Genomic DNA, 27583 nt, shown 5'->3' with positions numbered 1-27583 from the left:
TCAGTTGCTTTTGTTCAGGACCGACGGTCTGTAAGATGATCGAGTACTGGCCTAAGGGAGAGCACTATGGAGGTCGTAACCGCAGCTCTTTAAATCACTTTGGGCTGACATCACACAGTCTCACCCTTCACTCGTTCAAGTTGTTTTTTGACATCAAGTGTGACTCAATCAGTGGAGCGTCTTCACCGTTTAGAACGTTCCAACAGTGCAGGACATCAACCAACTCTCAACTCCTTCAATTTTCTTTCTGCTCCCCAAACTACCAAACCCCTCTTGACACAAATTCAGGCCAATGAACTCCCTTTTCACCTTACAGACCTCGATGATCCCACATTTTCTGTACTCATTTTCAGAAGTGGCCGCTAACACCCTTGACAGTACACGTCACTGCAGCCTGCAGAAAGGGGTGGGGCATGAAGTATGAGGCGGGGCTTAATGTTGGTGACGTACCAATGCCAGTCTAAGGAGGAAATGCAGCAGAACCCAAAGTCCAAGGGATGGGTTGGACCAGAGCCGACTCCACCCACCACCTGGAGTTTAACATGGGCATGGCTAGATGACGTCCAACTCCACCCCATGCAGGTCTTGCGCGCGCGCTCTCTCCTGGATTTTTGGTTCTGCAGAGCAAGCTGCTCAGGTCATTCTGGTGCAGCGTTCACAGGCTGTGGTTTCTAGGGTCATAACTGTCACATGTGCAGAGTACACTGCAATTCTTACCTGCATGTGCTAATCTCAAATCTTCTCTTTTTCCTTAAAACAGTTTAGAATGAGGGAACATCAAGATTTACATTCACATACTTTTATCCAAATCGCTTTACAAAGGAGGTCAACAAAATCAAGTGTCCAGCGGCCTGGGGGGCTGTTTTCAGAACAAGTGTGACTAGACGATGGTACAAAATTGACCAGCACAAGTGAAGCGGTTTAAACCGGACAGAACACCACATGAGCAGCGACTTATCTTGGCTATTAAGAACCTTGCAAATCCAACAATCAGAAAGACATTCACAGAACATGAGAGTCTTTAAAGGCTTCATAGACAAAACGAGGGGAAAGTCAGAATGGAGGTGGGCAGCTCATTCCATGAAGGGCCTGGACTGAGATTTGGTGCCACAGTGAGGTGGTGGCATCACCAGAATCCATGCATTAGCAGACCTGAATGGGTGAGAAAGAGTACAGGACCTCACGAGTGCCTCCATACACAAGGTTGCTGACCCATCGACTGCTCTGAAGGTAAGCATCAAGGAACACAACATGTCCTCCTACTAGAAGTCAGCAGTACTGTACCTTCTTCTATTGAACACCAGCTCCCCATATACAGGCTGGCTTAGGCCGGAGCCTGCAGGTGGCAGATTGGGACTGGCTGATTTGGGCTGAGCCTTGTCTGGTCTGCTTTTGGAACGTAATGTGGGAGCCTCTCAGCCGTTCTCCATGTATGTCACTCCATGTCACACCTAAGAGGACATCACGGTGAATTCTGCTGTGAAGCAGCTTGATAAAATGACCACCACACAGTCAAGCGGGCCTGGGCTCTACTCATGATGGATGACATTTGGTTTTCTCTTAGCTGATGTCACATCTAACGAATGTCACAAGCAGGGAGGACACTTAAACAGGTGTGGGTGCAGGCTGAGTGAGGCTCAATGCGGTTTCTCTTCAGCCACGTAAGGCAGGCATATCACACATCTATAGAGAAATAAATCTCTCTAATAACAGCTGCTCGACTTCAGGGTGGCCATGCAGGAGCGGGCTATTCTAACAAGCTACAAGCAGTGGATTCAGTCAATATGACCAGAGTTTTTTTAATAAAATGAGTTACAGGTACTGAAAATAAATACATTTCAAGTAAAGATGTGAATCTTTTTATGTTAAAAAACCAAAACAGCCGTCCTTTTCAGATCCTACATGTACAAAAAAAAAAAAAATGTCCTCTCCTTACGTGTCCAAGGAAAACGTCTTGATTCTTATGCAGAAACAACTTTGTGGTGGACCTCAAAATACAGTCATCAACATATCTACAGTCAGATATCCTGGTCGTCTCATCTTCCACCTAAAGGTGAATAAAGGGGGGAAAAAGACAAAAAAAAATTTGACATCTTCAGTTTCTCAAGAAGATCACCTCTGAATTCACTCGAGTCCTCTTGATTAGTCTCTCTGGGCCAGATGTGATCCTCAAATACCGGGTAGCGGACAGCGGCGAGATCCACCACTGTAAAGGCTCATTTCCTCCAGTCCGTGCACCGTAAACGTGTTTGTTGTACAATTGAGAACACAAAGGAACCAAAATCTTGACGGCCAGCAAAACATATTGGGTTTGCTAAGGCAACGTTAACAGGAATGTTTCATAGCGCAAGTGTTAGAAATGACGAATTAAAGACCTTCTGATAAGCTGATAACAGGACAGACGACTCCAGACGGATGACGTCTAACATTCTTGACTTTTAGAATTTGAAAGTTCCTGGATGTGTTCACACCACAGAGTACAGTAGATGGAGGTCTGGGTCTACTTGTAGTTGCTTGTAAAGGGTGCCCTACATCTACTGCAAAGTGGGCTCTCAATTACAGTCAACAGCTAAAAACCATGGCGATGACCCACTACACAAACTCCCCCCAAAAAAAGACCACATTTCCCCACCACACTGAAGAGTCGACCATCTTTACTGCAGTAGGTTAAACAAAATCTACTGAACAGGTTCCTACGCCCAGTGTAAGAGTTACAAATCAAATCTATCCTTCCATGCCAATCTCACTTACCTCTGAAGCCACGTCCATTTCCTCCGCCACCTCTTGATCCTCGAAAGTTTCCACCTCCACCTCGGCCACCTCTGAAACCTGGAATTACACAAAAGAGGAAATCGTGCAGAATTAACCAGGGTTGGGTTTCAAGCTCAGCCTGATCGTCTGTGTCGTCTATGCATGTCCCCCAAAGACGCTTGTGATTGGCTGACTGGCACCTCTTAACCGTCCAGCCTTTGGGGACCACCTCTCAGAAATCGATTCGAAGACACTTTCCTTTGGCAGCATATTGATAACTTGGACGTTGTCAAGGTGAAACTTTTATAATCGAATTATGCCTTTTAAAAATGACAGCAGCCTAGCAGTAAGTGGGAAGGTAAAATATCACAGAGGACTCTAAAACTCTCTTACTTCACGACATCAACGGCAATGGCGAGGCCTTTCCAAGACACAACGCACAGCCAGTTGAGAAGGTCGGTAGTTAGAATAAGGAAGCCGACGCTCACAAAGGCTCTTCAGACTCCAGCAAGATACACAGAAAAGATTTTATTTATCCGCGATACTCTGGGTGCGTTACACAAGGCAGGGGCCCAGTCTACAGTACTGTCTCGTCGCAACACGCTTGTAGCCGCCGTTGTATAAGGCGAAGTCAGGCATGGGTAAGACGTGTGTCAAAGAAATCTCAGTCCAAAAGTTCGTTTTAAAAATATTTAGTGAAAGTTAAAGGCAAATAATCCAAACAAGAATAATATAGTTACACACAAAAAAATGAGGCAAAAAAAAAAAGCAAAAATGTATCTTCTATAAACTTAGCTTTTCTTGAGAAGCTTTGGTTATTTCTGTACTTAAACGTTCTTTCTTTCTATACTTAAAGGTTCTTAATTTCTTCTTCTGTATGCCTTAAACATACGGTTCAACTCTTAAATCTTTTATTTTACGAGTTACTTCACACTCAAAAGGCCCGTAGGCCCATAGACATGTGCCCAGACACAGTCACGTGCACAAGCACGAACACAAACAAGGACACGGTTAAAAAACCATATGCCTCTGTACCTTACACAAGGCGAGGCTAATCACTAACTGAAGAACATTGTTAACTCATAACTGTTAAGAAACGGCAGGAAAATATCAACTCAATTCAATTCACGGGGGTTTTAGGAATATTTTATGCATTATCATCTAATAAATATTCATACATTTTATAGAACCAGGAAAATGGCTCTTACAACGTTGTTATGCCAAAGTTTACCAATAAAAGTATGCGATTATTCATATTACAGAGAGGCTGCCTTTACATTTAACTGATAACATACGAATCTCATGCTACGTTTTCACTCAACAGTGGCATTCTTAAACAAAAACGATCGCTGTCCATACTAGCGTTTCACACCGTTTACACCGTTTTGTCATCAGCAACACTAAAACAAATGAAACTACACAAAACGTAGACGTTTGACCACTCGTGCTGTGCACACATCAGGTGGAAAATCCCTGAAGGGACAGTACAGTGACAAAGTCCAGAGCCCCATGAAAATCTGATTCTCGTGTGTTTTACGCTTTCTCAAGACTATCACGACTCCAATGGTGCATTCACAGCACAGAAAAAGACAGAAATTCGTACGGCAACAGTAAAGTGCAGATTACAGCTCACGGTAACAGCGGTTAGAACTGGCGACGGTTGCCTTAACATTAAACGAAAACGCAGCAAACGGTCAAGTGACACATTAATAAAGAAAGGATAAAAGGGTCTGATAAAACGCAGACTACAGCAACTGAAGCACATCTTGTACCAAACAACGTTAACTAACTATAGAAAATGAATGAATGTGTGTGTGTGTGTGTGTGTGTGTGTGAGTATCGGCATCTTCGCTTTGCTGAATTTCGCACCCGTCCACTTTAGTAAATGCCTTGCTATTAAACTGTGCTGCTCTTTATTGAACTAATAAACTTAAGTTAGTTACAATTTGATTAGCAGGCCTCTCAATTTTTCACTATGACAGTAACACTGCTGGCCGCAGGATTTATTGCAAAACCGTAGCAATTGGAAGATAATTTGCCTTTCGTGTGTGCATACAGCATTCAAAACGTCCAAAATGCAATTGAGATGCACACTGGTAATAATTGGCACAACAAGCACCATGGAAAACAAATCTTCTATTCCTGCCTTGTTGGTTTTTTTCTTCCACGAAGGGTTACCATCAATGCCTTTGTAATGAGCAGAATCCAATCAGGGAAGAGCCACAAGACGAGCAGGGGCCAATCAGAGCACAGCGCGTATCGTTTTCAGAAAATTCTGTTTTCGCTTGTCTCTACCACAACGCCGACGCTGCATTTATGAATGTACCTAACACTGGAGAGCAATTCAGAAATCTTTGTTTTTAGGGGAAAAACATGGCAGAGTACTGTGGATGAAAGGTGAAAATGGAGACAAATGTCTGTGTTTTTAAAACATAGTAGTGTGGACTTCGAGGAATATGTGCTCTAAAATAGAGGAGAATGGCCTAAATCTTTAGTTATATGCGAGATTCACAATGCCAACCCAAAGTCAGAAGCATCAGAAGCGTCGGCTTTAAGGCAGGCAGGCAGACAGACAGGCAGACAAAGGCCAATCTGCAGCACCGCTGTTCATATGGCGGTCTTTCAAAGCACAGCTGAACGTTTAGAACAATAGCAGCTCATTTAAGAAAAGTAAAAGATTTATCTGACACCATCAGGTTTACTTTACCAATAATTCAAACACACTTAGTCAGCATGAGACACGTTCACTTTTTTATTTTGTTTTCCGCCTTGTGCCCAGCACCCCTAGGAAAAGATCGCTACTCTAATAAACCAGTAACGGTGCACTGCACGTTGTACACTTGACTGAGCGCGTCCTAGCGATTCTCACACGATCAGCGTCTCTGTCGTCGCTGGATGGTGTTTTGTTCTGTCTCATTTGCCTTTGCACTCCTGACCACTGATTGCCTCTTCCTCTTTTCCTCATTTACTCTTGCGATTCTCTTTCGCTCTGCGTCAGCCTGTCATAAATGCCGAGTGCGCTCGTTATGCTTTTCCTGCTCTTTCTCCGTCCGTTTAGCATTCGTTTGCTCAGAGGCTGATGAGCTTCCTGAGCAGCTCCACACTAGGGGCCTGCTTCTTCTCTTCTTTCGTCGGCATCTTTTCACGTTACAACCGATTAAGTCAGTATTTGTGTTACAATTACTTAGTGTGTTTTCCTTAATGTTTCACTTAAGTCTTCAATTTAACTCAAGAATGATTATAAATTATAAATCAGGCCATTCAGCCCAACAAAGCTCGCCAGTCCTATCCACTTACTTCCTCCAAGAAAACATCAATTTGATTATTGATTTAAAATGAAAAGGTAGGGGAAGTGACGGCAAAGGTGGTAGGGAATGAGAATGGTGCCCGTATGCATGTGCCGCCCTGCTGGCTGCTGCTGACAGTTGATTCTACACTAAAATAAAAAGAGGAATAATTCCAAAACTCCTTGCTTTTAACATAAAGCTCTGTGTATGTGTACCAGATTTCAGGCTACAGGTTATTTGATTGTTGGCCTTGGCAGTCGATCATCACCCCAAAAGTGGACAGTAGACGTCACGTAGTACATGTGTACCTCATTTCAGGTCGTGATTTAAAATCCTGGACAGACAAACGGACAGCCACAGTGGCGTATTATAGAAGAAGATAAAGGGCTCTGAATGTTGGATGGAAGTAAAAATCTAGGTTTCTCTTTTCTTTTATGGTCGAGATATTTTTTTTAAAGAATTTCAACAAACCAGAGTGTCAGTTCTGAGCTGAATTCAGCACTTGTGCCGCTAGCACTGCCAGGTTACTGGTAAGACCCTCCTATCTTCATACTGCCTCTGTATTCCAAAATACTGCAGAATGAAAAGGAAATTCCTAACACAGCATCTCTGCTTCCACAAAGGTTAGGCGTTATAATTACGCATTTATATTTTTCTTGGTTTAAATCTATTAATGTTAAAAGGTTTGTTTAGATATCGTCAATTCAGTTTGACATTCACTGGGCGTTTTGGAAGACTGATTTATTTTGACGTCTTGCTAGTTTTATTTTTATGTAACGTTAATTCAGATGGATCACGAATGTCACAGCTCTGATGTCTGCGATCTTCCAGCATGAACACAGCAGCATTCAGCTTATTCAGTGCCCCCTGGTGGATACCAGTTTGTTTAAGGTAATTGTTATTGTCAGTTAGTTTTTGTTCTTATTATCCAATCAGGTTGAGAATTGGGCGCTGCTCTGGTTTTGACCCTCCTCCTCCTCTTTTCAACTCACGAGTTTGTCGTCTGCCCCTTAAACAGGACGCTTCAGCTCTGAAACGCATTTTCAGTCTTTGCTCTTTGGCTAATCTTTTACTATTCTGTGCTCTCGATTTCATCTTCTGGTTATTTTTACCTTCTGTCAGATGACAATGATTTCTCGAATTTTGTCACATCATTAGGCAGTAAGAAAAATGAATTCCATTACAGGATTTTGTTACATCTGAATTATTAAACACTAAATTACAAAAAGAGGAGAATGAAATGTTATACAGCAAGTAAGACTGACCTCCACCTCCACCTCCTCCTCCTCGGCCAAAGCCTCCCCGGCCACCGCCAAAGCCTCCCCGGCCACCGCCACCTCCTCCACGCCCAAAGCCTCCTCTTCCTCCTCGTCCTCCACCACGGCCTCCACCTCCCCTAGGGGGTCCTTTTTCTCCTGGTGGTCTTGGCAGGAAACGCTGTAAAGGAAGGAGCTTGGCTGGATCTATATAAAACTAAAAGAAAAGCAGCAGGTAAAATAAATTAAACCTCACAGAAAAAAAAAAAAAGACACTTCACTCCACCATCACAGACATTTCAGGCATTAAAAACTGCAATAAATTCACACCATAGCCCCTCAAAGACGACCTTTCAGCAACAGGACTGAACACAAATGCTCAAGAAAATCAACATGGAGAAAGTGAAGAATACGCCAACACCAAAGACTGGATGACGACATTTGTTTGGTATTCAGAATTCCTTACCGAAGCCCCGATATTCAACGATTGCGTTGGTCTTGTTTCCACTCGTTTTTTTTTTTATTTTTTATACAGGATCAGAGGGGACTTGGTCTCAAAACACAAACGATTGTAAAAATATTCACAGTGCCAAAAAGCATGAAACACTGAACCATGGCTGACTATTTTCAGTAATCACTTGCAGACATGGGCAGCACAGTGGCACAGTGGTAGAGCTGCTGCCTTGCAGTTAGGAGCCCCGGGTTCGCTTTCTGGGTCCTCCCTGCTTGTGTGGAGTTTGCATGTTCTCCCCGTTTCTGTGTGGGTTTCCTCCCAAAATCCAAAGACATTGTCCCTAGTGTGTGCCCTGTCTGGGATTTGTTCCTGCCTTGTGTCCTGTGTTGGCTGGGATTGGCTCCAGCAGACCCGTGACCCTGTGTTAGGATATAGCGAGTTGGAAAATAACCGACTGTGTCAGGGACGCCTTGAGGGACTGGAAGAGGGTCTATACCCACCCTAGATCACGTGGTGGCCGCCATCCTGGTTGCTTTGGGGGCCACGGGTAGGGGGCTTGGAAGCCCAACCCTGTAGGGACCCGTGGTCACCACCAGGGGGCGCCCCAATGCCTTGGGGACCCTGGACCTCAGCACTTCCACCATACCAGGAAGTGCTGGGGGAAGAGGAGCAGGGACACCCGGAGAGCTTCCGGGAGAACAGTCGGCACTTCCGCCACACTGGGGCGTGTCCAGGGAGGAGTGCTGGGATACACCTGGAGCCCATCCGGGATGAAATAAAAGGGGCCGTCTCCCTTCATTCGAGGCTGGAGTTGGGAGGAAGCAGGACAAAGCAGGAGAGAGTGGAGGCGGCCCGAAGAGGAAGGCATTGTGTGGCCAGGACTCTGTGGGGGTCTGTGTGTGCGCACGGACTTTAGTATTGTAAATAAACGTGTGGTGGTGTTTAACAACATGTCTGCTTGTCCGGGCCGCGTCCACAACTGACTGGCAGACATTTTTAAAGATCCTTCTTTAGGTAAATGCTGGATTGAAAGTCAAAATTCTGGACGGCCCCTCACACAAACTGCTATGCCCTCCTCTTTTATCGTCAGATTGAGCTCTCAGCAATAAATGAAAGCAGTACATGGGCACATAGCTACACGCGAGTATCCATACACTTGTGAAGTGATCAGCGTCAAAGTCACACTGCAGGAGACTAGAGAGACAGGTGGGCTGAGCAGACCGGAAAAACACCCAAAGTGTGGTCAATGGAACAGAAATCCAAAAAGGGAGAAAATCTTCTGAGAGCAGGAAATGCCAAGTCAAAGCAAGCAATATGCCAGCGTTACACCCATGAATGTCAGCCGTAGCCTTCACTTACACAGTCTTAAAGTTGTGGACAGTGGCAGCGACTAGCTGTGTTGTGTGACATACCCAATGACCCAAAGAGCTCTGCCATTCGTCACAGCAAAAATCAGACGGGCCAAAGGGATAGAAACTGGTGTGTGTGAGAGTTGACAACCAAGTAGCACTAAGCCAGCCATCAAATATGGCAGCGTGGAAAGAACAACAGAAACGGAGGAGAGGTTTGTCTGTCCAATGCCTCCCGTTTGCTGTGCCACTACAGTATGGTAAAAGGCGGGCTGAGGCTGCGGCTCAAATGGCCATGCACACTTTAATATTCTGTCAAAATTGGCCGATGGTGCGACATTTGGAAAATGTGAATAAAGTTGAGGGAGTTGTGTCATTTGTCACCTCCTAGAACAGCCCGTTGTGTAATGGGATATGGTGAGGGTGATAAGTCTTTAAGTGTGACGTGCTTTCTGACCTGAACAGCGACAACGGGAAACGGATGGACTGTATGCCACAAATGACGAGCCAAATTATTAAAAACAATGATTGGTGAAAATGATATAAAACAGGATTCTGTGTGGACTAACCTTTTGAAGTTTTTTGAATGAGGACGCCTTCATATTTTCTGAGAGCTTGACAGAGAAATACTGCAATAACATCAGTTAAGGGCAAGAAAAGAAAAACTCAAACCGAAAATTGTTACAATCAAAACAACAAATAACTGACATTTCATCAGAGAGGCAGTGAATGTGGCAACACATCTTCTTAATACGGAGCACTGATGGGGGTGTTTGAGTAGAAATCATACTGTAATGCAGCTGGAAGATTTAGAGAGAGACACCACTGAGGCATTAACATCTACAATTCCACAGCGTTCACTTGTCAAAAACGACTTTTAATTCTCATTAAGCAGGCAGAAGCAAGCACTAGAATGCAGACGTCTGAAAAAGAAAAAAAAAAAAAAACACACCAAATCACGACGCCCGTCTGTGTGGCTCACCTTTAGGTGTCCTCGCACTTCCCAACGGCTGGCACGTTAGGTTAAGCACCGACTCTAAATGAGCCTTTTGTGAGAGCCAGGAAGCCCAGCATACCATCCTGGAATGCTTCGTACCCTACACTCTTGTTTTGGTGCTGCCAGAGTCGTCTCTCTTTATTGGTTTAGTCAATTACGCTGTTAATTCTGTTTTTGGTTATTATATTTGTGCAATATGACTTTAATCATTTTGTTTTATCGCTGTTCTCATTTGTCCCTTGTGTTTGGACCCTCACGAGGCGGGGCCACCAAGCCAGCCGGCCGATCTTCTGCTGTATCGACTCCAGCAATCACTTCAGCCGCAGTTTCTGTTTGTCTCCAAACATTCTGTGACAGTCCTGTTTTCTGCAGCTTGAGTACTTGCTACTGTGTAATTATTATATAAAGTTCAGAGCTTACAGCTGAAGTGTGCTTTATACAGCAAACCAAACTGAATTTTAGAAAACACGTACTGTAAATATTAGGAATAATCCTGTGTGCTGATTGGCGTCTCACCCGCTCCACGAGGGAAACTGAAGGAACGGACGGATGCTGCACGTGCCATTTGCAGGTTTTGTTTTTCCTAACATGAAAGTTACTATACTGAAAAAAATATGAATCCCAGTTATCTTAATATTTTCCTGAATTAATCATTTTTGAAAAGTAAGACATTCTCTGTAGATGAACTGTTGAGTTATTTTTAGTTCGATTTTGAACAATTTAACAAGAGATATACGCCAGGCTAAATCTGTTGAACATTTCAAAAAACTTCCAAAATTCCATTTCTTTTTTACATGCCTTTCCAGTAATTAAAACATAACGGAATGATCTGATGAGAAGTTCAGCTCTCTGATGTATAATAAGTAGCCAGCATTAATCCATTGATTTGCTTTTTTTTTTTGGTTGCTCATTATATATATATATATATATATATATGGTGGTGCCACCCACACTGGAGGACATGAGAAGACCTTGGAAAACCGTTACTGAGGACTGTACCAACTGTGCCCAGTGGAGAGTGGGTGACCAGCTGGTTGAGGACATTGTGCCTTCTATGGCGCAGACACTGATCACCGTCAGACGTAACTATTTGATTTGCTCGCCTCGCTCTTCTGCCTCTGGCCTTCCAGTGGTTTATTTTGCTCCTACTGCACCAGTCTTAGGAGTTTTTTTTTTTTTTGCTTTCCTCTCCTCCGTCAGCTGATCAACTAATCACATTCAGGAATCAAGAACTCCGCCAACACCCTTAATCAACCAAAACGGCTATGGACTCTTTAATTGGCTTCTGTGTCTTTCACTGCATTTAATAACGTCAAACGCTCTCCACTTAACGTATTTCTGTGTACACATGTCTAAGTCAAATGTAGATATACACTGTACATATATTTATACATATGTAAATTAGATCAGGTTTAGCTATAAGGCTCTTAATTAGAAAGCCATATGAACCGGTTTCTGATAGGAGTGAAGACTTGTTTTGCACTGTTGTGATGTGGGATTTAGCATATAACTTGATAAATGTTTTGTATGTCTTTATTTAGAATTTAGGCAAACCAAGTGGTGAGAAGTATTTGTGTTTTGCCTGTTTTTACGACTGTCTCTTTGTAATTTTCTGACAGGATTTGGGGGGGGTCTTAAACCAGTTTGAGTATATCTTTGCTAAAGTCTTTGTCTCATCCCCACACAAAGCCAGGTTAGCTTAACATATGGTCGGGGGGGTTCGGGTTGCAGGTATTAAGATGTCCTATTTCTCCCATTGGTCTGAGATATGGCTGAGATATGGAACTGGCTTGTCTCAGAGGCCTTTAAGTACCATGATGTCCTACTAGTCCTAGGAATTGGAGAGAACATCTATAAATGTACTTGCTCAGCCACATTCTCTCTCTCTCTAACCAACATATGATGAAGAAGCATCTCTCTTGCTAACCTGTGATGATGAAGACAACACAATGAAGAGCACAGCTCAGCAGTCATATTGAACAGACATGCGGCTGAAAGCTGAGCACCAACGATGCCTTAACTAGAGACATTTTAAGTAACTACAAGTCTGTGTGCCACCTGAGTTACACGTCACCATTTGATCAGGTTGTATGGTTGCCAATATTCAAATGTACTTTGCATTTTGTTATTATTTATGAATATTATCAGTAATACATTATTTTATGTGTAACTGAACTCCTGCTTGTCTTTTTACTACATCTAACTGCCTGAGGTTATAGATATAGAGGGGAAGGTGGGGATACGTTACATACAATACCACCTTATAGACAGTGGTAAGTCTGTGAGATTAGACATTGTGACAAAGGCTACATATTAATAATACAATAGGGGAAAGTAGAGCAAAATATATATTACTCTACCAAGATAAAACAAGCACTTTAGGGTTTACATTCTCTTTAATAACACACAGGTTGATGTTCTAATTAGTATACTTACATTTATTAGAAATGATCATATTAATTAATGAGAATATCCAGTTAACTACGGTATATTTGTATTGGTTTTGAGGATTAATCTGTGGAAATCACCTCGACTTGCATGTAAATATATGATAAGGTGTTACAGAAATAAAGTTGATATTACTACTACTATTCATTTTTCCGTTTTTTTTGTCATTTTTATGCCCAAACATCTGTAAACAACCAAATGTTCAGCAGACTAAAGCTTAAACTGGCCATCCTGTTTAATAATAATGATAATGTTTTAACTGAGCTCAAGTGTCCACCGCCACAAGGTTAAGGATACAAAATCTCTAAGTTGTCCGAATATCTCGTCCACCTTTCCAATTTGTTCTTTGTTCTCCAAGTAGACTGGAGCGTTAAAGTAGGGCACTTTGTTCTCTTCTGTGGTGCATTTGCACACAATGTCATCTTCACACGGATGCATGAATTCACCCAGAGCTTAACAAAAAAAAAAAAAAAAGAGAGACACAAAAGTTAAGTCATCTTGATTTACACAACACACGAGGAGCAACGTGCTTTACAGTAAAAACAAAAGACAAATATCCAGCAGCAGGAAGTCTCAACCCGACCCTGCAAAACTCTGAATGGGCTCCAGGCAGACAAACAAAGTTTTTTTTTAATTTTCAACACTTTTCAGACATAAGGGGAAACAGACAGATGCCCACAGATTAGTCAAGCCTTACCTGAAGAAAGTAACGCGGCCTAATGACATCCAGGATACCTACTTCAATGAAACAGAAGAGATTACTTCTTTGTTTAAGCTAAAAGCCTTTGGTTGTGAATATCTAGAGCAAAACTACACAAACCTAATAAGATGAACTCAGACACGAGGCGTACTGAATATTAAACTGCTGACCACTTACTAAATCGGACATGGACGCTCCTGCTATTCACTCCCAGTAACAGCACATTTACGCACTATTTATGCAATTCTAGGCAGGGGGGCTACATGTTAAAAACAGACGCAGGATTTTCTGGGGAGCAGATGTGCCGTTACACAGTACACGTGGTGAGCACAGAGCCGACTCAGGCCAGCGTTTTGATGTGTGCAAGCAAAAGATACAAAGAAATCACGAAAAGAAAAAAAAGGCATGTTTTATTCAAGGACCATTTAACCGTTTAAAGTTCACATGAAAATAACAAAACTTTACTCTCTTGGGGCGCTTGTGACCCGACACCTATTAGGCATTAAAAAAATAATTTTGGCATATTTTAGGTAGTAAACTGTTATACTTTGGGAAAGACGTCCACTCTATGACCTCACTATCATCAGGAAACATTTCCTGAAAAAATTTACCCATGTTGTCAGCATGACCTGTATGAAGAGTGTGTGTGCGGAGAATTCAGATGTTCACTTTCAGTCACTTAGCCAAACCAAGATGGCGGTCCAGTAGAGGATCACTGACCTGACTGGCGCTCCCCCTCGTGTTACTGCGGCTAATCCACTGGGCACTTGAACAGTCCTCCGCAGGTGCACAGGAGGGTAAAGATGTGACGACAGACCCACAAAAGGGCCAAACAAATTCTTTACCACTTGACGTTAACTCCTCACTAATAACTCGATACGCAGACTCACGGCTACTGCAGATCGACACCAGTCTGCCCTCGCACACAGAGCACAACACAGCCCGACATTAATGTCCAGGGTCATGAAATGCGATATTAAGGCGAGATGTGGGTGCTTTGTTGGCAAAATATCGGATGTTTTATCTCATGACACACAATTACAGGAATACACTTTCATATTTTCCATGACTTTTAAGTACCATTTCCATTGTTTTAAGAATTTCAAGGTCTTTTCAGTTCTTGATTTGGGCTTGTTCATTTTTTGTGACTTTTCCGGTTTTCCAGGACCCGTATGAACCACACACACACACACACACAGTACCTCACAAAAGTCAGTCCACCCCTCACATCTTTGTAAATATTTTATATCTTTTCATGGGACAACACTGAAGATATGGCACTTTGACACAATGTCCAGTAGTCCATGTACAGCTTGTATCACAGTGTCAATTTGCTGTCACCTCTAAATAACTCAACACTCAGCCATTAATGTCCAAACCGCTGGCAACAAAAGTGAGTCCACCCCTAAGTCAAAATGTCCAAATTGTGCCCAATTGGCCGTTTTCCCTCCCCGGTGTCATGTGACTCATTTGTGTTACAAGGTCTCAGGTGTGTTAAATTTGGTATTATCGCTCTCACACTGGTCACTGGAAGTTCAAGATGGCACCTCATGGCAAAGAACCTCTCTGAAGATCTGAAAAAAAAAGAATTGTTGCTCTCCATAAAGATGGCCGAGGCTATAAGAAGACTGCCAACACCCTGAAACTCAGCTGCAGCACGGTGGCCAAGACCACACAGCGACAGGTTTAACAGGACAGGCTCCACTCAGAACAGGCCTCGCCACGGGCGACCAAAGAAGTTGAGTGCACGTCCTCAGCGTCATATCCAGAGGCTGTTTTTTGAAAATTGACGTACGAGTGCTGCCAGCGTTGCTGCAGAGGACGAAGGGGTGGGGGGTCAGCCTGTCAGTGCTCAGACCATACGCTCGCCGCACACGGCATCAAATTGGTCTGCATGGCTGTCATCCCAGAAGGAAGCCTCTTCTAAAGAAGATGCACAAGAAAGACAAGCAGACTAAGGACATGGATTACTGGAACTTATCTGGTTCAGATGGGGTCAAGCATGTGTGGCAGCAACCAGGTGAGGAGTACAAAGACAAGTGTGTCTGCTTACAGTCAAGCATGGTGGTGGGAGTGTCGTGGTCTGGGGCTGTATGAGTGCTGCTGGCACTGGGGGGCTACAGTTCATTGAGGGAACCATGAATGCCAACATGTACTGTGACATAGTAAAGCAGAGCGTGATCCCCCCCTTCAGAAACTGAACATAATCACGACCCCAAACACACCTCCAAGAAGACCACTGAGGGTAAAGGTGCTGGACTGGCCAAGCATTCTTCCAGATCTAAACCCTACTGAGCATCTGTGGGGGGGGCATCGTCAAATGGAAGGTGGAGGAGCGCCAGGTCTCTAACATCAATCAGCTCCGTGATGTCGTCATGGAGGAGTGGAAGAGGATTCCAGTGGCAACCTGTGAAGCTCGTGTGAACTCCATGGCTGTGCTGTAAAATAATGGTGGGCGGCCACACAAAGTATTGACACTTTGGGTACAATTTGGACATTTTCACTTAGCGGTGGATTCACTTTTGTTGCCAGCGGTTTAGACATTAATGGCTGTGTGTTGAGTTATTTAGAGGTGACAGGAAATTGACACTGTGATACAAGCTGTACATGGACTACTGGACATTGTGTCAAAGTGTCATATCTTCAGTGTTGTCCCATGAAAAGATATAAAATATTTACAAAGATGTGAGGGGTGGACTGACTTTTGTGAGGTACTGTATGTATAAACTGCTCAAAACAATTAAAGGAACACTTTGAAAACACATCAGATCTCAATCCTCCTGGATATCTATACTGATATAGACTGGGTAATGTGTTAGGAACGAAAGGATGCCACATCGTTTGATGGAAATGAAAATGATCAACCTACAGAGCCCTGAATTCAAAGACGCCCCAAAAATCAGAGTGAAAAAATGATGTGGCAGGCTAGTCCATTTTGCCCAAATTGAATTGCAGCAACTCCAAATTGTACGCAGCACTTTGTATGGCCCCTGTGTTCTTGTATACATGCCTGACAACATCGGTGCCTGCTTCTAATGAGATGACAGATGGTGTTGTGGGGGATCTCCTCCCAGATCTGGACCAGGGCATCACTGAGCTCCTGGACAGTCTGAGGTGCAACCTGGTGGCATTGGATGGACCAAAACATAATGTCCCAGAGGTGTTCTACTGGATTTAGGTCAGGAAAGTGTGGTGGCCAGTCAATGGTATCAATTCCTTCATCCTCCAGGAACTGCCTGCATACTCTCACCACATCTCTCAACAACCCCCTGTGCTACTTAACTGACCAGATTAATATCCCAGAAGTTTCAATGACTTGATGCTATACTCTGATTAAAAAGTGTTCCTTTAATTCTTTTGAGCAGTTTAGATAGATAGATAGAGATATATCTATCTATCTATCTATATATATATATATATATATATATATATATATATACACATACAGTATATAGAATTCGGAGTGTCAGCTCATTAAAAAGGCAGCCTAGATAATTTAAACCAAGAGTGACTCAGGTTTTTGTTCCAACCCAATGGCTTAACTGGAAACCAATCTTTGTCTTACTTCATATCACGACTTGCTCTGCAATGTCCGGTCATTCTGTAATCATATGGGTGGTCCCCCCGCCCCCCTTTTCTAATCATCCTGATGATTTGAAGTCTAAAAACAGATGAGTAAGTTCCAGAAGCCTCATGTATAAACGGTGCGTACGCACAGAAATGTTGCGTAAGAACTTTTCCACGTTTAAATCGTGATGTATAAAACCTACACTTGGCGTAAAGCCATGCACTTTTCCACGGTACCTCATACCTTGTCGTACGCAAGTTCTCCACTTGGTTTTGCAGACTGGCGGCACCCAGCGTCAAAGCAATGGTACTGTTCTTGTGTGATTACACATTATTTTCATGATGCGGCTTTATAAATACACAGAAACTAACCACATATTGTTTATTAGTGTAATGCATCTGATTGTAATTAACTCGTAACAATATAATGGTCCAGGGAACAGCCATAGTATTCAAATACCATAACTGCTTTAGCGTTGTTACTCTCACTTCTTCTTCTTCTTCTTCTTTCAGCTCCTCCCGTTAGGAGTTGCCACAGCGGATCATCTTTTTCCATATTACTCTCACTGCACCACTCGGAGTATTTATATCACTGTATCTGAGTGGGAATCACAGCAGCAGCTGATCGGAAGAAATTATCGGTATACAGCTTCAAGGACACGCTGTCTCAGCCACTGCAAAACGTTTTAAAGCCTTTCCTGTACGGACCTCGCGGTTCAGAAACAGAAGCGATATCATTTTTAAGGTGAAATTCAGCAAAATATGTTTATTAAATTATACAGATAAAACTTTAACTTCATTTAAATAATCTATATTCTTCACTGGGAGTGTCGTTAAGGATAGAATAATTAAACATGTACTACGAAGATATTTCAATGTTCTTTAAACGTTTTGAAGAATCAGCTAAGCTTACAGATGGCTTAACGTCTATTACAGAGCTGATTGTGTGGCGATCGGTTACTTGGGGAAAGAAAAGCAAGGACTGCAGTGGCGGCTACGCCAACATATATTGAATATAAAACAGAAAGAGAAAATAACAACACAGCTAAAAACACAGCGACAAATTTCGGGAAAAGTTAAATGCTTGTGTCATGAGCACGAGGCGGCTATGCAGTGTCTGTAACGGACGTGGCCATCCACCGGGCATAAGCTACCTTACTGACGGGGGCGAAGGAGCCACCGATTCTTCCTCTGCCCAGTGCCACCACAAGCCTAGAGCCGCCCCTGATTGTACTGCTGCAATAAATTATTTCATCGAAGTGAAACTCATGTTTAATAACGTGCTTTAACTCCTATCATCATGAAAATGACATCACGTATACATCTCAGTATTTGAGTTATTCAGAGAGCTGTAATATCACAAATGTCATGGACTCTGTGACCAGTTGGAGGAAGAGAGCCGGTTTAAGAAGCAAGTAGTGATTCACACACACAGAGCACATAGAAGATCAAATACAAAACAAAGCATTTAACGTGCTACTTTAATTACGATGTGATTTGAGAAACTGGTTAATTAAACGAATTTAAGATGAAGTTTATAATGTTCTACTTTAATGACAAAATAAACGACGTGATTAAAGTGGAAATGTCGAGATTGAAGTTGACATTTCGTGCTTTTTCCCCACTGTGTGCCTTTTTTCTCTGTACCCTAATAATCTTTCATAAGACAGTGGGCTTACAACTCGGCTTCTCACGGCGACTTTGATATGTGACTTCTTTTTTATTTCCAGCACTGTGCGATTTTGTGAACGTGAGCTTTCAAGTTTCTCCAACACGCTACGTCACTTGATCAACTTCCTTTTGTTGATTATTCCACGGTTTATTTGAACAAATTGTATGTTTTTCCTTTGCCTCCACTTGGTATTCGCTGAAATTCTTATATTTTTCCCCCCGTGCTTTTCCCATTGTCTTTTCACAGAAGGCTGCACTTAAGGGCGATTTATATTGATTTGCATATTCAAAGAGGTGCAATTCTGGGAGGATTTGGGGCGTTACATAAAGTGCGTGTACGAGCGTTAGTTTTCACGCTGATTGGGATTTATGTAACGGAAGAACGTGGAAGTAGGAGTACGCACAGATTCTTGCATCTGGATTTTTCTGTGCGTAAACACATTTCAGCCTTTGTGCTTACGCCATGTTATAGTGCGAGTTCTACGCACGGCGTTATACATGAGGCCCCACGTCTTCATTTTCCTTCTACGTATTTTATTAAACCCAACAATGCATGATGGACACACACCGGTGCAAATGGAAACAAGCTTGACGGAGAACTGCTGCTTCCTTGGTCATTTGGATCTTACTGTTAAAGAGGATCAATTTTAAAAAAGAGTGAATGTGGCTGTTTAAACATAAAATAAGCAATTAAGGGTTCAAAATCTTAGCAAGTGAAACAACTAAAATGAAGCAGAAACACGCCACTGGAGCAATATGCGCTTCATCAGCAATAAACAACTTCTCATGAAGCAACTGGGTCGGAACAAAAACTGCAACCACTGCGGCCCTCTGGGACTGACGATCATTTAAAGGGTCAGAGTCTTAAACAGCAAATCAATTACATGAAGTTAATTAGCATCAGAAACTGATCACTGATGAAGACACGGCAACTGTGGCCACGGTGACCCTTCAGGATGGAGATGGGCACCTCGGATTTAAGTTAACATCCTGCTCTCGACAATGTCATTTGGAGGTGATATGTAAAGAGCGTGTTCCACTATCACCAGTACCAATGGTAGTCGTACAATAAGAACCAGCAAGAGACGACAAAACACTAACAGCTGTAATGAATTCCTGTGAACTACGGCTCAAAGTGTTACTCTGGTCCAGCCACCTAAATCCCTTAAATAGATTTGTGTTTTCAGAAAGTCAAGTGAATTGACCCCCTTTATTGGCAAACTAAAAAGATTACAATATGCAGGCTTTCGAGGCAACTCAGGCCCCTTCTTCAGTTGAGACGTAATCATTACACGTCGCCTCGAAAGCCTGCATCTTTTTAGTTCGCCAATAAAGGGGGTCATTTTGCTTGACTTTTCACTACATTCATAACGGCTAATGCGGTACAACACTACAGTACTATAGAAAGTCAAGTAAATTAAAAGAACAGCCGACAGAACCAATAACAGAGGAGCCTGGCGTCTGAAATGAACCACACATATGCCACCCTGTTTACAAGACAAAATATTACTAAAAGGAACGGTAAAATAACAAAATACCTGCAGCCAGGCAACTCTTTACTTACCTACGACATATTCGGGGGGTCCAAAGTCCTGTCGATGGAAACCTCCACCTCCACCACGGCCGCGTCCCCCACCTCTACCTCCAAATCCACCTCGGCCCCCTCCACGGTTAAAGCCACCACCTCTTCCACCTCTACCACCTCCTCCTCGGAAAGACATTACGCCTATGAAACAAGAACAAAAGCAGTCAGTAAGCAGCGCGACTATGAAGAATATTGTTATTTCTGTATTGTTTTCTATATCAGCGGTGGGCAATGTTGGTCCTGGAGAGCCAAAGTGGCTGCAGGTTTTTTATGCCAGCCCAGTTTCTTAATGAGAAAACAATTATTGCTGATGAATGACGTCTTGCTTAAGTGACATTTTGGTGCTTCATTTTAGTGGTCTCGCTTGTTAAGGAAATCTGCTTATTTCAAACTTAAACAGCTGCATTATCTGTTTTAATGGCTCCTTATTTGCAATACAATGTAAAAGACAAAGCAGCCAGCAGGTCTCCATCTTGCGTGTTTCCTTTTACATCTCTGTGTGCTCATCATGCACGGTTTGATTTAATAAAACACTTAAGAGAAAACATGACAGACTGAAAATGATCTCTTTAAGGCTTCAAATCATTTGGATGATATCCTTGGAAAGGTAAAAATCTACGATAAGAACCCTGCATTACAGACTAACAAGCCATAAAATGAAATAAGGTGCAAGACTGGCAAGGGCTGTTTTCTAATTAAGTAGTTGGGTTAGAATGAAAACTCTCCAGGACCGACATTGCCCACCCCAGTTCTATATCATTACATATAGAATGACAATTACACATCTGTATGCTCATAATACTATTAAAGAGCAAAAGATGATCTTAAAAAGATGGAAAAGGGTGGCATGGCACAGCTTGGATAAAGTGAGAAGTTGTGCACTTTCACTTTCGAGCTCTTTCTGCAGCCGACAGGATGATTTTCTACTTTTGACTGCCCTGCCGTGAGCACAGCACGAGTCCACCATTTGTAAATTGAGCTCCTCAACCACACACAAGGCGTGCTTATGGGCACAAGTTCTGAGTATTTGACCATCTCCTTGTTTGTTGGCACACAATTGTCTGTCAGTGTTGCTTTTCCATTCTGTACCATGGAGCATGTGTGGCATGTCAGACGATGTGCCAGCTGCTCAAGTATTGTCAGACTTGCTGATCATAGGATGGTGCCACTGAAGTTCTTTACAGCGCCATCACAGTCCATGGCTCCCTGTATTTTACAGTCCCAGTGAAGACTTTGGTGCAAGGACGGTCTGCCATTGCTGTGTGTGCATTGTGTACCCCGTACTCGACACTTTGCAGATGGCCCTCCAGTTCTTTGTCATATGACTGGCCTCAGCAATGTGCTTCACACTCAGCATATGTCGCTGCTGTTCTTTTCCTTTCCACCACGTCACCCTCTTGTGTGGTTTCTTATAAGAAAGAAGAGAACCTTGATAACTTTGTGCCGCTAACTACATTTTTGGCTACACCAGCACGTATCATAACCATTTGATTAAAGCCAAGATTGAGTAGTCGTGTCGCGGATGGACACAATTCACAGTAATTTTATATAAATACTCTACATGCATAGAGATACACACTGAACACTTTGTAGAGTGACTTCAGAGCTCTTACTTACAACAAATCCACGATACAGCAAAAGGTAAAGCGAAATGTTTTAGCATCCAAACCGATCAGCGGATGACAGGGCTGAATATCGGTCTTTTAGGGTGTCTCACTGGGACTGTCTGCCTGTTCTCCCTGGACACTCCTGTTTTCTTGCACATCCCAAGATTTGTGTGTTCTGTTAATTGTTGAGGAGTAGGAGAGTGTGCTTGTGCCGGCCAGCGTATGCCATGCAGTAAACTGCCAGCCGGCTGAATTTGCTTCATGCTTTGTGAGTGATTTGCTTCTTCCCCATGACACCGAGCTGGATTAGGCAAGTTTGAGAAGGGACAGACTGATGGACATGTCACCACATCCTCAAAGGTCACAGAGAGTTACCACAGACAAACAATACCACTTAGACAAAGTGCAGAAGTCAACCATCCAAGAGAGGCTGTGTGCATTTGACGTACATGTCTGGTCAAGAAGGAAGAGGCCAAAGAAAACAGAAGCACAACTGATGCTTGATGAGCAAACCCTGGGAGAACAACAGGACTACTACTTGTCGTGGTTGGCAACAAATAAAAACTGGCGTCGACCAAAAGTATCACATAGCAACTGTGATGCTGGGCCTACGATACACGAGACACTGCACAACAGAGTCGCCACTCGAACACGCACTCAAACCGGAGCAGCACGTTCGGTCCGACTGACATGCCACTAGGAGACAGCGAACTACAACATCTGACATGACAGAAAGTGTTCTGATCATAAGATGCAATCTGCCACTGCAAACACTCTCATAATGCACGGGAAACATTGGCCAATGAAGCGGAAATTCAAGCTAAAATCATGCCAGGATCACTCAGTGTATGCCCTGGCATTAGAATTGATGATGGAAGCATTACAGTTTGGGGCAGTTCTTCTTCAGGCCCCGGTCAGCTTGTCATTTATGAACTCCACACTGGACCAGAGGGGACTTGAAGAGAATGTAAGGTCATCTGATAAAAAGGCAAAGCTAAACTGGAAGTGGAGTGTGCAACAAGCCAGCTAGTGTGTTTACATGCGCTTTAATAACCTGGTAAGGAAACCAGTTACAAACATGCCATGTAAACCCTTATTCCGGTGACAGAAGCTAAGTTATTGGTCTCTGAGAAACCAGGTTAACAGGCACAGATTTCTCGGTGATTAACTCGGTTATTTGGCCATGTAAACCCTTAACTGGGTAACATTTAAAGATTGTGTAGTCGGTTTGATTTGCAAGTGTGCGCTTTCCACAGACACATTTAGAAGACGGTGGAAGGATCCACAAGATCAATGTCCTCAGGCTGATTGCATTATTCCTCCTACTGGTTGAAATAATCTGTCTCAGTATCAGAAATGACTACAATTAAGTCGCAGAGCTGAAAGTACAGTGCTAAACTCAGCAGTAAAATCTCGGGAGCAGTTTTGGGGGCAATATGTTAAAAGCAACGTGCGTACTTTTTAAAGTGATGAGCAACCTAACACAATAGTTACTTTACTGAAGCTGCCGCTCCTCGCCTGTGGAACTCTTTACCTCCTTAATCTAAATGTGCTGATAAAGAGAAGCCGGCTATTCCATCCCCCACCAATTTAGAACGTGCACGAACTTCTCTCAGCTCATGCCTTGATTGAGTATCTGGGAGTGAAGTGGAGTTTTAGAGTGAAATAATAGATCGTTGTTTGGAACACACGCATTTCATGTCTGTTCCGTTTCTACAGTAATCTGTGTCAACACATTGTTAAAACAGAAACTTTTTTATATTCTAGTAGTAGATGACAAAATGTAGGCATAAACTATATAATGTATGAAGCCTGAAGTCCAAATAGCAAAGAAACATTTTCACAAGAATAACACAATTGCACTTTTATTCAAACATATAACTGCAGAAAGAAAAAGCCGCCTTAACATGCGACATTGACACCAGTTTACTATAACTGACTCCGTGGTTCAATAGATACAGCCCCGCTTGGAATCAAGGGGTCACGGGTTCGATCCTGCCCTCCCTTTTGAGAAGTAAACTGTTCTTAGTCTTACTGTTTTAGAATAAAACATACATTTGATTTCAGTCTGTAACAGCCGGTGCAATTTATGATCTTTGTAAAGGTTAGCTTTTTTTTTTATTCACTTTTCACTCTCAGTCGCGTTCAGAATCAATCCATACAACCCCATCTGACACGGCTGTTTTCACTAAAGACGCTATAGCTCTGCAGTGTACCACGATGCATACTAACGCCCCCCGGTTCTGACACACAACGCTGGCGAAGCTGCCTTCTTCGTATCTCACCGTCACTTGCTTTTCTTTTTATTCAGTTTTATTGAGTGTTCCTGCCAGTCCCGCATGTTGCTGTATGCTTTTCTTTTGCACCCAGGACATGCAGAAGAAAGAATGGTAAAGACCAACTTCGCGCTATATGCAATCATCAGACACTCCCCATCTGCCCGTGTCGCTCAAACACAGGAACATATATTGGTGTAAAAGTATAACAAAAGTGCACTTTTATTCAAGTGCACTTTTTCCATCCTTTTCCTGTAAGAAGCAGTGTACACACTTCTCTATGCTGTGGTTTCTATTACACACCTGAAAGAAAGAGACAATATATGTGAAAATATCCAGCATACAGCAACATGCGGGGACTGGCAGGAACACTCAATAAAACTGAATAAAAAGAAAATCAAGTGACGGTGAGATACGAAGACAGCTTCGCCAGCGTCTGTGTGTCAGAACCGGTGGGGGCGTTAGTATGCATCGTGGTACAGCACAGAGCTATAGCGCCTGTATTCTGTTTCTTTTGTACTCCAGGGCACGCAGAGGAGAGAATAGTAAAGAGCAGTAAGTTCGGCGCTATATGCAATCATCAGACACTCCCCATCTGCCCGTTGTTTTGTTATACTTTTCATACTTTTATACTGCTCAAACGGGCATGCTCAAAAATACACGTGTAATGCCACGAAAAGTGCACGCAGACACTTCATTTCGCAAACAAAACAAGTGCACTTTTATTCAAAACTACCTGTATAACCAAGAAAAAGAAAGCAAGATACAGTAGGCGATTGATACGACATCTTGCATGGTGCAATGCTAAGAAGTGAAGATTTTCATTCCGTGCTATATAAAATCATCACATTCAAATATTAACAGTTCCCACACACCCAAGGACCGTCCTTCCTACATTTACGACACGTGTACTTGTTGCCGTGTACACACCTCTCTGTGCTATGGTTTCTATTACACTGAATGAGCACCTGACACTGTACTTTCTTCCCTGGGGGAAGGTCCCGCATCAGAGAATTTCCAGTTCCTGCATAAATTCACACCCGATCTGACGCTGTTCGTTTTCAAATAATATTGCATTAGTGCGATTATATTTTCACATATATTGTCTTTCTTTCAGGTGTGTAATAGAAACCACAGCATAGAGAGAAGTGTGTACACTGCTTCTTACAGGAAAAGCGATGGAAAAAGTGCACTTGAATAAAAGTGCACTTTTGTTATACTTTTACACCAATATATGTTCCTGTGTTTGAGCGACACGGGCAGATGGGGAGTGTCTGATGATTGCATATAGCGCGAAGTTACTGGTCTTTACCATTCTTTCTTCTGCATGTCCTGGGTGCAAAAGAAAAGCATACAGCAACATGCGGGACTGGCAGGAACACTCAATAAAACTGAATAAAAAGAAAAGCAAGTGACGGTGAGATACGAAGAAGGCAGCTTCGCCAGCGTTTGTGTGTCAGAACCGGGGGGGGCGTTAGTATGCATCGTGGTACACTGCAGAGCTATAAGCGCGTCTTTAGTGAAAACAGCCGTGTCAGATGGGGTTGTATGGATTGATTCTGAACGCGACTGAGAGTGAAAAGTGAATAAAAAAAAAAAAGCTAACCTTTACAAAGATCATAAATTGCACCGGCTGTTACAGACTGAAATGAAATGTATGTTTTATTCTAAAACAGTAAGACTAAGAACAGTTTACTTCTCAAAAGGGAGGCGCAGGATCGAACCCGTGACCCCTTGATTCCCAAGCGGGGCTGTATCTATTGAACCACAGAGTCAGTTATAGTAAAGTGGTGTCAATGTCGCATGTTAAGGCGCTTTTTTCTGCAGTTATATGTTTGAATAAAAGTGCAATTGTGTTGTTCTTGTGAAAATGTTTCTTTGCTATTTGGACTTCAGGCTTCATACATTATATAGTTTATGCCTACATTTTGTCATCTACTACTAGAATATAAAAAAAGTTTCTGTTTTAACAATGTGTTGACACAGATTACTGTAGAAACGGAACAGACATGAAATGCGTGTGTTCCAAACAACGATCTATTATTTCACTCTAAAACTCCACTTCACTCCCAGATACTCAATCAAGGCATGAGCTGAGAGAAGTTCGTGCACGTTCTAAATTGGTGGGGGGATGGAATAGCCGGCTTCTCTTTATCAGCACATTTAGAGAACAAAGGACGCTGGTGGAGAGGTGTGAAGGGATTTAAGAAGCAGTTTAAGGTGGGACGGAATTACGAGTTTTTTCGTAGGCTCTGGTAATTCTAGTGTTAAAGGAGTCGTCTACAATTCAGAACGAGATTAAAGACTCGTTTCTATTCACTTGCTTTCTGTGACCTTCAGTAATACTGATGATTTCCTCGCTGTGATTATGTAATCTTACTTCTATTTATTATTTACAGTATTTTTTATTTATGTTCATTGTATGTTTTTCTTCTTCTTTTATTGTAAAGCACTTTGGCCACAGCATTCCCATGTTGTTTTAAATGTGCTATAGAAATTAAATGACATTGAAGTAAAAATACCTGCGTTATGATTGTTGCAGCAGCACTGGTGTAAGGCATTTACGACCATACACTTACCAGTATGCTGCTCCTCTGGGGATCAATCAGAGAGCCAAGCAGAAAAGGAGGTGCTGCATGAAGTCCGCAAAATGAAAATCTATTAATAAATTGTGTCAGTTTAGTTTTGATGCACTCCTGATGCGTCCTTGCGCATGGAAACGGAGGTTTGTAAGAAACCAGGTGTCTCACCTTATTCCAGTGTGTGTGTGTGCGCATCTATGCGGTGAATGATGACCCCGACTCCGAAACAAAATCAAAAAGAAAGGGTGGATGGTTGGACCAAGTTAAAGTCTTGACCGCGAGGGCATGATAGGCAAGAAACACCCCGACATCACACAGCTGAGGGGCTGCCAAACTGAATTCCAAACCTTGTTGTTGACCGATAAACAATTACTGGAAGTTATTTCTGGAAACGTGTGCAGCAACAGCTGTACTTTTCCCCCCACAAAAACAATTACATATCTGATTTTTTATTGAATAAATGACAGCGAATGACATTTGTCAATAATACTTGTTAAATTGTGACTCTTATTTACTAGTACTGTTAAAATGATGACTATATAGCCGCACAAGACAACACGACGAAGAGCATACACCTCATCACGGGGTGCACTTACTTCTTCACAGCTCAGTTCATACACACACGCGCACTCCCACGAATTCGGGATGGGATGCCACTCGTACTTGTGCTCTTTTTGTGGTGCTGCGAACAGCTAAAAGGCATCCAAAAAGTGAAACCCCCAACTACAAGCTCTGGGCCTTTGACTGGCCGCCACATGCCGTCCATTGGAGACCCGCAGCGCTCACCGCACAGCCCGTGTGTACAGCAGAGGCGTATTAGTTTACTGCGAACAGTAAACTGACTACTCCAAAGTTCCCAATGATGAAGAATGTGCAATAAAAATAAATCTAGAGTTATGGAAGAGATTCAGCATTAAAAAAACTTACCTTTATCGAAAAGAGCACCTGCTCCAAAACACGTGCGCTCTTCGGCAGCGAAGCGCACTATCGAAAGGCGATGACGTACATACAGCGCGACTGAACGACTGCCGTAAAGCGAAGCGCAAGTGGGTT

General features: G+C 42.8%; 1 protein-coding gene across 1 annotated transcript; it reads right to left on the bottom strand.

The window, feature by feature from the left end:
* Positions 1–1843: 1843 nt before the first annotated feature.
* On the bottom strand, positions 1844–27563 carry gar1 (GAR1 homolog, ribonucleoprotein). Its single transcript, XM_039759815.1, has 7 exons — positions 27458–27563; positions 20045–20206; positions 12840–12994; positions 9667–9726; positions 7304–7511; positions 2752–2829; positions 1844–2047 (listed from the first exon to the last, which is right to left on the bottom strand). Exons 2-7 carry the CDS (start codon positions 20199–20201, stop codon positions 2037–2039), a joined length of 669 nt encoding a protein of 222 aa, XP_039615749.1. The 5' UTR covers positions 20202–20206; positions 27458–27563; the 3' UTR covers positions 1844–2036.
* Between the last annotated feature and the right edge of the window lie 20 nt (positions 27564–27583).

The sequence above is a fragment of the Polypterus senegalus genome, chromosome 7 (assembly GCF_016835505.1).
Source record: "Polypterus senegalus isolate Bchr_013 chromosome 7, ASM1683550v1, whole genome shotgun sequence".
Classification (NCBI taxonomy): domain Eukaryota; kingdom Metazoa; phylum Chordata; class Cladistia; order Polypteriformes; family Polypteridae; genus Polypterus; species Polypterus senegalus.
The sequence above is the reverse complement of the archived record's forward strand: the minus strand, read 5'-3'. Positions and strand labels throughout refer to the sequence as shown.